The sequence below is a fragment of the Oncorhynchus kisutch genome, linkage group LG8, assembly GCF_002021735.2.
Source record: "Oncorhynchus kisutch isolate 150728-3 linkage group LG8, Okis_V2, whole genome shotgun sequence".
NCBI classification, from domain to species: domain Eukaryota; kingdom Metazoa; phylum Chordata; class Actinopteri; order Salmoniformes; family Salmonidae; genus Oncorhynchus; species Oncorhynchus kisutch.
Genome location: NC_034181.2, coordinates 39,703,621 through 39,713,864, shown reverse-complemented (window position 1 = coordinate 39,713,864; position 10,244 = coordinate 39,703,621). Strand labels below are relative to the sequence as shown.

Sequence of the window (10,244 nt, the reverse complement as noted above, 5' to 3'; positions counted from 1 at the left end):
AATTAGTAAATGACGTGTAATAAATCGATATCAGGTCTCGTGTGTTTAACTTTGTGATACTTCTAATGATGTCTGTCCCTCTGTGGGCACGTAAAGTGCTTCAGCTTCATGTAGACGTTTCACTAGTGTGATCGACTTTCAGCCTGTAACCATGTTTGCTATGACAATGACCATAGATCTGGGACATGGTAATTGAAATGTGCATTCTGTTACAAAAATCACAAACGTCACCTTTCTATTTCTCTAAAACAATCCCATCATCCGTCTTTCATAGGCAGGTCAAATCATTAGATAAAATTATTTTATTGCATAGCTGACAGGAAAGACAAAGCAGATAGACAGAACAGATCAACAGTGAACACATCTTTATGAAAGACATCAGATCAGGTGACCTATTCACATACACACCTGTAGACAAATTATAGCTTTACAGCTTCACATAAGGCACTTTTAGTGACATATCTTTTAACAGTGGCGCAGTGGGTCAGTGTGAACAACATACAGTACATGAAGAAAATGCACTGTCATTTTCTTTCTACAGTATAGATAGATAGAAAATGCAGTGGCAATTTACTAATCCCCAGTGAAGTGAAGACATTGGGGAAGAAAATGTTTTGCACAGCACACCTAATATTACAGTATTCCATGAGAGATGACATGATTGGCAACAGTAAAACCCAGCCCGTGGTTATTTGAAAGTTCACATTTGACAATGCAGACAATTATTTGACAGACAAAAGCATGCATTCTAATGACTATGAAGTTGGTTTTAGAATGAGGTTAAATTAAGGCAGGATGAAGTATGGCATGATACTGGAAATCATCTCTGTGCTTACTAGTGCCAGAGAGAAATAAATCTGACTCAACATGGTCACTTCCTGCAACACAGGTTCAGACCACCTTCAATGGGAGATAAGATTGGTCCAGGAGATATTTGTAGGAATTAATCGCATGTCAATCTCTCTGGTGTCAGCAATCACCGACTCACCCGCAGATAGCGCGACAGTGCTATTAGTTCCCTTAGAACAACCAATCATCTACCAGAATTTAATAATAAAGACGTCACCTCTCCATGGCCCTAAGGTTTTATAAATTCCATGTTCCATTCACATTGTTAATTATATGTCTTGTATTACTTTAATTACAATTGTTTTTCAGAATGTTGAACAAATGTTCAGAAAATATTTGGAAAAATTGGAATGGTATCCGAACTCCTTCTCCCTCCCCACCCAGCTAATAAATGTCCCACACACTGCAAACTCCCCCCATCCCATGAGAGACAGGCCTGAGATATTCCCCCCCTTTCGGAGTGGGCTCAGTCAGAGTCTTCGTCGTCAAGGTATTCATCGGCGTTGCTGTGTGTACGTGTGATATCTGTAATAGAACAAATCGGAAGGAAGAGCTTAGGCCAGTAACAGTGGTAGGAGATTCAATTACATTTCATGGAATTAAAAAAACATTTCCTCTATTAAGGGACCCATGATTGCAAAAGTACAACTATGTTCCAGTATGGACTGGACAGTTCTTTGTTGATTGTTCCTCATTTTGTCATCTTGCATTCTTAGTAGTGTTATGTGTGACAATAAGGGCCCGTTTCACAGATACAGATTAAGCATGGTCATGGACCATGAAACATGTGCAATAGAGATTCCCCACTGAAAGTACTTTTGAGTCCCGGGACTAGGGCTTTCATCAGTTTCCGGGAAAACGAAATAGCGTAAGGCTTCCACGATCTGGCCTAAATGACTCACTGCCTCCTTGTTTCCTCTTGATGAGAGAGGCACACTGGGCATTGGTGGCCATCTCCAGAGCCAGCTTCTTCTCATTGTTTTTAATATCCATCCTGGCATCTGAAACACAAATATAGAAAATGATTAACATAAAAACAACCAGACATGCTCATACTAGGGTTATGGTCCATTCTAAATGGAACTCAGTCAATTCAGGAAGTAAAAAATAAAAAGGCTTATTTCAAATACATTTTTAATCAGTTAAAACAGGAGAAGGTATGTGTCTAATTTTATATTTCAAATTCATATCACTTTCTGAATTGACTGACTTCGATGTGAACTGAGCCCCAAACCCTGGCTCATACACACACAGAGATGGGAACCTAAACAGGAAAAGAGAGCAACAACAAACAAAAAAAGATGGAACATGAAACGAAAGGTAGACAGCCGGGCTTACTCTTATTCAGTAACATCTCCACTATGTCGGAGTATCCCTTCCAGGCTGCAGCATGCAGAGCAGTGTCTCCCAGTTTATTCTGCAGCGGAACAGAACAGCCGACATGTCAAAGACCTTACCCATCACATTTTTTGCATAATTCTCACCATGTAGGGACAGTTTCCCAGACACAGATTAAGCCAAGCACTGGACTAAAATGCATGCTCAATAAAGAATCACCTTTGAAATACTTATATATATAAAAAATGAAGTTAATCTAGTCCTGGACTTGAGTCTTAATAGAGTCTTTCGAGTTTAATACTGTATGCATCAATCGCATACAGCCCAATCAGGCTGTACATTTTTTTTTGATCAATCATAAGACTTTGCCTGAAACCGCATTTTCCAAATGTGTAAATTGTTCTTCTCACCTGCTGGTTCAACTCAACGCTAGACTGCCCCAGCAAGATCTCCACCACATCTGTCACAAAAATTACAACACAACATAAAACTGTCATACATCTCACAACAGCGTGTGCTTGTGTAGGCTGACATGCATTTGCTCTGTCATTCAAGAAAAAAAAAAAGCTGAGTGCGCGTGTGCGTTGGTGCATTTGTGTGAGTGCATGCGTCTGTGCAACAATGCATGTGTTGTGGCATGTGTGTAGTAGACAGATCTGTTACCTTTGTGTCCTCCGTGGCATCCCCAGTAGAGGGCAGTATTACCAGCTTTGTCCAGTCCATTAATTCCCACTTTGTTCTCCAGACACTCACGTAGCCAACTCAGATTGCCTGCGTCCCACAGACGCAAAAATGTAAATACACACAAATAAACATGGGTATGCAAATGAAGCAAGCATCACACCATTCAAATTCATACAGGTTATAGAAGGTGTATAGCAAACAAACAATCAAAACGTAGTTATCGAACTATATAGTAGGTTTAGATTATTGGTGGTGCGGTGCACAATATTTGCTAATTGGGAAGAGTGAGTGACGCAGCGGGCCTCTTTTTGGTGCCTCACCTCGTTTAGCTGCCTCGTGCATTGGGTTGTCAATGGACTCTGCCTGCTCGGCCACTGTGGGTTGGGGAAGTCAAAGAGAAAAGTGGGATTTCAACAGAGCAACATGCTCCTTTGAAAACCACAGTTAGGGCATGAATCTATTAAGGGGCGCCTAGAATAATCAAACACATAGAACATGTTTTCTCAATCTAAAGACAAGTTAATGGAATAATGCATTTACTGACATGGATGGGCACCTCTTTTGCGATACAACTTCAACCTTACCATGAAACTTGCCATACGACATATCACATACAGTGAATGGTTTGTTTACTCACCATAATTGCTTGGGATGAGGCCAGTTCTTCCCCTGCAGGTTCCCTTCCACCAATTGCTGTCACTCTAAGGATGACAGACAGGCAGTGAGAGTCAATAACAATACAGAATGCTTGCATCCAGTATCGCAGAGGTGAGAGAAAAGACAGACAGAAAGAGAGAAAGAGAAAAAGAGTATGGGATACAGGAAAGACAAGAGATGTAGGGAAAAAGGAGTGGAAGATCGAGGACATTTTATTTGTATTTTTTAAGAGTGCCACACAGACAGAATAAACGAGTGACAGGGAGAAAAGTGGACAGGCGGACACGGTAACTTACCGTATCAGAGATATACAAGATGTCTCCCTCTTCAAAGTAGAGCTCATCTGGCTGAAAAGCAAAAAATAAATAATACCATCTTTAATTTGGATTGGTGTGAGGCGGAGTGAAGGGACTAGACCAACCATTAGGAAAAGAAACACTAACCGTTCGGGGGTCAAAGGTGAACATGGCTCGGAACACCTTGACCTGGCCTATAAGAGAACAGAGAGGGAAAGGAACATGAATTTGAACGTATACAACTGTGCAGCAGGTCTCTCTCTCTCTCACGCACACAGCACAAAAAGATCCAGACATGCTATCACACACATTTTCCGACTTTTCAGATTTTGTTCTATCAGATCCATTTACACAGTGAACAGACATTGGGTCCTCATCCACACACTCCAAGGCTACAGGCCTTAGGGCCTCTGAAGACACACTGTACTAGCTTGTCTCAATCCCAGGGGTAGGATGTTACCAGATTGGTGTTAAGAGAAAGCTAAACTAGTTCATAGGCACAGAGAAACCAGGGTGGTGTTCATTAGGCACAAAACTGAGTGAAGGGGATACCTGCAGGCCTTCTTGTCCAAAAATAAACATCAAATGAACATGACTCAGGCATAAAGAAACACTTTATGCAGAAACTGCTCAAAATGGGAATCAATTAGCGAACTGAAAACACTGGAGTATGCAAGCCTTTATACTGCTTTCTGAGTGTAACACCTGTTTTACACTAGTGTATACACCCTTATGTTATACTAGGGAAATTGTGTTTCCATAGCTAGGGCTAACAGTGAGGACTTGTGAAGAGCAGAATCAACAACCTCTGCATAATTAAAACAGTTACTTTGTGAGAAGGCGTTATAGTTTACAGTTAGCCATTACGTAAATGAAAGCTGTAAAATACCAGTGGCCTGGCTTTGGCCCCAAATGAGAGCAGGTCTGCCAGAACCATGGCCCAGGAAGACATGGGTGCCAAGCCACGTAGATGAAAACAGAAAAGTCTGAGCCTTTTGGGGTGAAACACAGGGGTAAATCTTATATGGAAATGCGCCAGAGATTTTCTCTCTGTATACACCCTGACTGAGCCACACATTGTTCCAGAGAGAAGCTGCAGTTGAGTTCATAGACAAACCCTGCTTTATTCAGCTCTGTTCCCGGAGTGGTTCTGCAGGCCCCATCCTGCCCCTGTGAAAACTCTGGGGCCTGTGCCGACTAGCCCGCCCACAATACTCTCAGCCTCACAGTCTGAGCTTGCTATGCAGCGGTAATTCACAACAGACAGAACCCAGGACATAGCTGGCTAGCTGAGAGGCTACAACTCTATTTACATTTTTTTTAAATATTTTTTTATATATGTTTCTAAGTAACTTTAGTACTGTGTAGGGCAAGCACCTGGATAATTAAATGCCTGTGTGTGGAGGGGGGGGGCTAAGCAGCTTTGGGCAGGCACAGGCTTGTGGGGCTCTGTATTTCAGGAATGATTCATTCCTGGTTCAGGAAAAACCCCAAAAGGTAGGCCTAAATCAGAATGACAGTCTTCATGTTAGTAACAATCTCGAATTTAAAAAGATTAAAAGAAAAAAATTTAAAAACAAAAAGCAAAACTTTGGTGAGTGAGTTTATACAATGTCAAGGGGTCAACTGCTTTGTGCATGTTACCACCATGGCATTTCCAGTGCCCCAGTGTCTGTAAATTAGACATGTCGACGATGAGTATCACGTGTCTCCTCTCTAACACCCAGGATGCTCTGATTCAAACTCCCATTAGACAGCTCTGCAAACGTTATAATGTTAAAATACTTTCGTTGCTCGCCGAATATGGAGTGTTGCTGTTCAACTATCTTCAACTATTCCCGTTACGGCCGGTATGTACTTCCAAAAAAAAAAGGTAAATATACAAATGTAGAGGCAACCGATAAAAATGCTTATTCGGCACATCCTTTCTATCACTCTTCCGTGCCACGCACAGGTCGGAAGTCTCCAACAGCTCAATACATTTGATGTTCCGCCCTGATTTTACTTTCATTGTTGATTTGTTTATCTTTCATGGAAGATTCTTTGTCCATAAAATGAAGTGGGCAGAGAACAAACCCCCTTTTCACATTATTTAAGATATAATTAAAATATTATTTTGAAATGATCAGTAAATGTAAAAACAAAAAAGCAATACGCACCAAGAGTATTTAACTAATTGAAAATTAATCTTGAAATGTAATACCCCTGTCTGTTAGGTTTATGTACTCTTGTTTGTATATGTCTGTTTTTTTTGTATTTGTTGCGTTCATAATAAAATATAAATAAATAATAATAATTCAAATAAAACGTTAGATGTTCCGAAAAGGTATTTTTTTCAGTTGCTTGTACATTTTTATTTTGACATACCGGACGTAACGAGAGTAAATGAAGATAATTGCTCAGCGAAACGCCATATTTGGTGAGTAAAAGGTTGGGTTTTCACTAACAATGAATTCATGAGAAGGTCCGCCCCCATTCATTTTCAACGAGGGCACGCAGAGAAATGTGCGGGGAGAACCCTGCTATCCGAGCGGTAAAAAAAGTTGACCTCGGCTCTACTTTATGCAAATGTTAAGCGAAGTGTTGGAGCGAAGCACAGTCAAGAGGAGGCGCCGCTTCTGGTCAGAACCCATTGTATTTTTTGACATAAACGCTTGCAGAGCTGTGTAATTGCAGTTTGAATCTGAGCTTCCGGGGCCCGGTTTCACGTTAGCGATGGAATTTATCCTTACGTGTTTTTTAATTATGCATCTTTCCTACAATGACCGAAGCTGTAGCATGCGTTTGCCAAAACACAACGCAGAGAGAACGGTCGCTAAGAGTGTGTTGTTAGAGAATGTGTCAATACCGATAGGATCGAATGAAAGGGAGCGCTGCTCTCGGATCAGCTTCTCCATTAAAATTTTACTTTAGAATTATTTCACAATACTGACGACAGATCAGCTCCCATAGAGAGATGACCACCTATAGCTGCAAATATTGAGGCGGCTTATTCTAATGCTTAGATAAAAATGCACTAAATCGTAGATTTTCTGGAGAGAGTGTGCTGCACTGAAAGTAAAGGGGCTGAATAATTTTGCACGCCCAATTTTTCAGTTGATTTGTTAAAAAAGTTTGAAATATCCAATAATATCCAATAGTCCACAATCAGGGTCTTTGTCTTACTGACGTTGAGGTAGAGGTTGTTGTCCTGACACTACACTGCCAGGTCTCTGACCTCCCTCCCTGTAGGTTGTCTCATCATTGTCGGTGATCAGGCCTACCACCGCCCGTCATCTGCAAACTTATTAATGGTGTTGTAGTTGTGCTCGGCCACAGTCTTGGGTGAACAAGGAGTACAGGAGGGAACTAAGCACGCATCCCTAAGGTGCCCCTGTGATGAAGGTCAGCGCGGCGGATGTGATGTTACCTACTCCCACCACCTGGGGGCGGCCCGTCAGGAATTACAGGATTCAGTTGCAGAGGGAAGTGTTTAATCCCAGGATCCTTAGCATAGTGTACATGGTACCAGGGCACAAAAGAAATAGGGCCAAACGATCCTTTGTCTCAGCGGCAATAAGGCTCCTGAATGTTTAAAACTACAAGTAGGACCAGCAGGCTGGCCTACAGCTAACATTGTGGATGACAGAGTGTTGTGTACAGGTTAACCATTGATTACGAATTGCACTTATTCTACCTGTATATTATGTCATTTGTGTTATGTGTGCACAGAGCCACAACCAAAATTTCCTCATGGGGATATATCTTAGTGTGATTGCTTTTGATAAAAATTCTTCATCTGCCTTCCCAGTGAAAACTAAACTGTACAAAAATATAAAATGCAACATGTTGGTCCCATGTTTCATGAGCTGAAATAAAGGATCCTAGAAACGTTCCATATGCACAGAAAGCTTATTTCTCAATTTTTGTGCACAAATTTGTTTACAACCCTATTAGTAAGCATTTCTCATTTGCCAAGATATTCCATCCACCTGACAGGTGTGGCATATCAAGAAGCTGATTAACATCATGATCATTACACTGGTGCACCTTACACGGGGGACAAAAGGCCCCCCCCAAAACTAAATGTGCAGTTGTCACAACAGAATGCCAGAGATGTCTCAAGTTCAGGGAGCATGTAATTGGCCTGCCTACTGCAGGGATGTCCACCAGAGCTGTTGCCAGAGAATTGAATATTAATTTCTCTCCCATAAGTCACATCCTGTAGTCCTAGTTCACCCACGACTCCAACACATCATTACGTTTGCTTACGACACAACGGTGATAGGCCTGATCACCGACAACAAAGAGACAGCCTATAGGGAGGAGGTCAGAGACAGCCAGGACAACACTCTCCCTCAACTACAGGAAAAGGAGGGCTGAACACGCCCCCATTCACATCGACGGGGCGGTAGTGGAGCAGGTCGAGAGCTTCAAGTTCCTTGGTGTCCACATCACCAACAAATGATCATGGTCCAAACACACCAAGACAGTTGTAAAGAGGGCATGACAACGTCCTCAGGAGTCTGAAAAGATTTGGCATGGGTCCTCAGATCGACCAAAAAGTTATACAGCTGCACCATCAAGAGCATCCTGACCGGTTGCATTACTGCCTGGTATGGCAACAGCTCGGCATCCGACTAAGTCGCTACAGAGGGTGGTGCGTATGGCCCAGTACATCACTGGGTCCAAGCTTCCTACCATCCAGGACCTATATACTAGGCGGAGTCAGAGGAAGGCCCCCAAAAAATTCAAAGACTCCAGTCACCCAAGTCAGACTGTTCTCTCTGCACCGCATGGTCGCTCCGGCACCGCTTGCCAAGTCGAGGTCGAAAAGGCTACTTAAAAGATTCTACACCCAAGCCATAAGAGTGCTGAACAAGTAATCAAATGGCTAACTGGACTATTTGCTTCTTTTCATTAAAAAAAATTGACATACTGTTTTATCTATGCATAGTCACTTTACCCTTACATGACCTTATTTACCTCGATTAACCTGTACCCCTGCAAATTGACTTGGTACTGGAACCCACTGTATATAGCCTCGTTATTGTTATTTTGTGTCACTAAATAAACCAAACTAAAAAATATATATATTTTCTTAGCTGCATTGTTGCTTAATTAAGGGCTTGTAAGTAAGTATTTCACGGTAAGGTCTACCTACACCTGTTGTATTCAGCGCATGTGACAAATACAATTGTATTTGATTTGAGACAGGCGCTCCTCAGTCACCGCTTTGCCCGTTCACGTCACGGGCCATAGACCGGTGCCCCGCGGCTCAGCATAATCGAACACGCCCATTGGCAACTTGTCGTCAACTTTGCTCTGAAGTTATCGGCGGTCACAGAGAGAGAGTTAAAGCACGTGATTATATGTTTAGCGTAGATCTTCAGTGTATAAAGTGACGCGGGAGGGCAAAAAAAGTAAAGACGAGCTTTGATGTTCTACGACTGGTCTGAGGCAGACATTAGATTACGAGCGTTTAAGTGCAACTTTAATAACGATGGTTTTTGGAAACATCTCGGAGATAGTTCAAACAATTAACTTAGCCTAAATATATTTTGGGGGGTATCGGACCTTAGACGATAGATAAGAGTCACGTCATGCTCATCGTCGACGTCTCTAATGCCGCGTTCACGTACTAATCGGAACTAGGAATCTGACATTTCCGACTTGCTAACTGTTTGTAGTTATACACGTGCCGCGTTCAACCAGTTGCGGTATTTCGCACAGACACTGGGGCAGGTTTCCAGTACTGAACCACAAGTGCAATATGTAGCTAACCATATAAAATGTTTAACATTGGCTTAAGCAACTCCACACAACTTTCTGGAAGTTTTTAGGATGGGACTGCACACATTGCAAGCAACTGTGCATTTTGTGTGTGGCCAGCCTGATAACGTCAGCTAGTTAACTTGCATTACTGCGAAATGGGGAAGTCACGTTAGCCATGATGACATAGCCATGGGATCTACATCTAGCTAGCTAGATCATTTTGTATCTAGCTAGTTCGTAAAGATAGACAATAAGGACGACAGTGAGAAAAGGACAGAGACAACTGAAATCTGACTGAAATGTTCAATTATTCAAGGAGATTACTGGTCAAACATTTGGCTAGCTAGGTGTGTTACACTTGCTTGATGCCGGGATGGAAGAGGAAGTGTCAAGTAGCTAACGTTAGTTCGCTTAACGTTTTCTAGCTCATTATCACGCAGTTAATCGAATACTTACCTGGTTTGGCTGGCTTGGGAGGCGGTTTAGACATTTCCAGACTTTAAAGAGTAGCTACGCGGTATCTTTTCTGAAAAAGTTGCTTACCGTCCTAAAATAAGAGGTACTGTCTCACTTCCAATAAGGAAGTAGGCTACTGTCTGACAGAACCAGCTAGGCGGAAAACTAGAAGTGCGCATGCCCACTGATAAATTACTAATATTTTGGTTA

The 10,244-nt window shown here is 42.1% G+C and overlaps 1 protein-coding gene across 1 annotated transcript; it reads right to left on the bottom strand.

The window, feature by feature from the left end:
* Nucleotides 1–284: 284 nt before the first annotated feature.
* On the bottom strand, nt 285–10,209 carry LOC109895692 (osteoclast-stimulating factor 1). Its single transcript, XM_020489594.2, has 10 exons — nt 10,035–10,209; nt 3,972–4,018; nt 3,825–3,875; nt 3,509–3,572; nt 3,192–3,245; nt 2,851–2,958; nt 2,598–2,647; nt 2,188–2,266; nt 1,752–1,850; nt 285–1,374 (listed from the first exon to the last, which is right to left on the bottom strand). The coding sequence occupies exons 1-10, from the start codon at nt 10,066–10,068 to the stop codon at nt 1,316–1,318; spliced, it is 645 nt and encodes a 214-aa protein (XP_020345183.1). The 5' UTR covers nt 10,069–10,209; the 3' UTR covers nt 285–1,315.
* Between the last annotated feature and the right edge of the window lie 35 nt (nt 10,210–10,244).

What these genes read in the sequence shown, in the direction of transcription:
- LOC109895692 (XM_020489594.2), bottom strand. Translation starts at nt 10,068, where the DNA reads ATGTCTAAACCGCCTCCCAAGCCAGCCAAACCAG. An exon ending in TCCCAAGCCAGCCAAACCAG is followed by an intron (nt 4,019 to 10,034) that starts GTAAGTATTCGA and finishes GTTCTCTTATAG; the next exon opens with GCCAGGTCAAGGTGTTCCGA. An exon ending in TCACCTTTGACCCCCGAACG is followed by an intron (nt 3,876 to 3,971) that starts GTTAGTGTTTCT and finishes TTTGCTTTTCAG; the next exon opens with CCAGATGAGCTCTACTTTGA.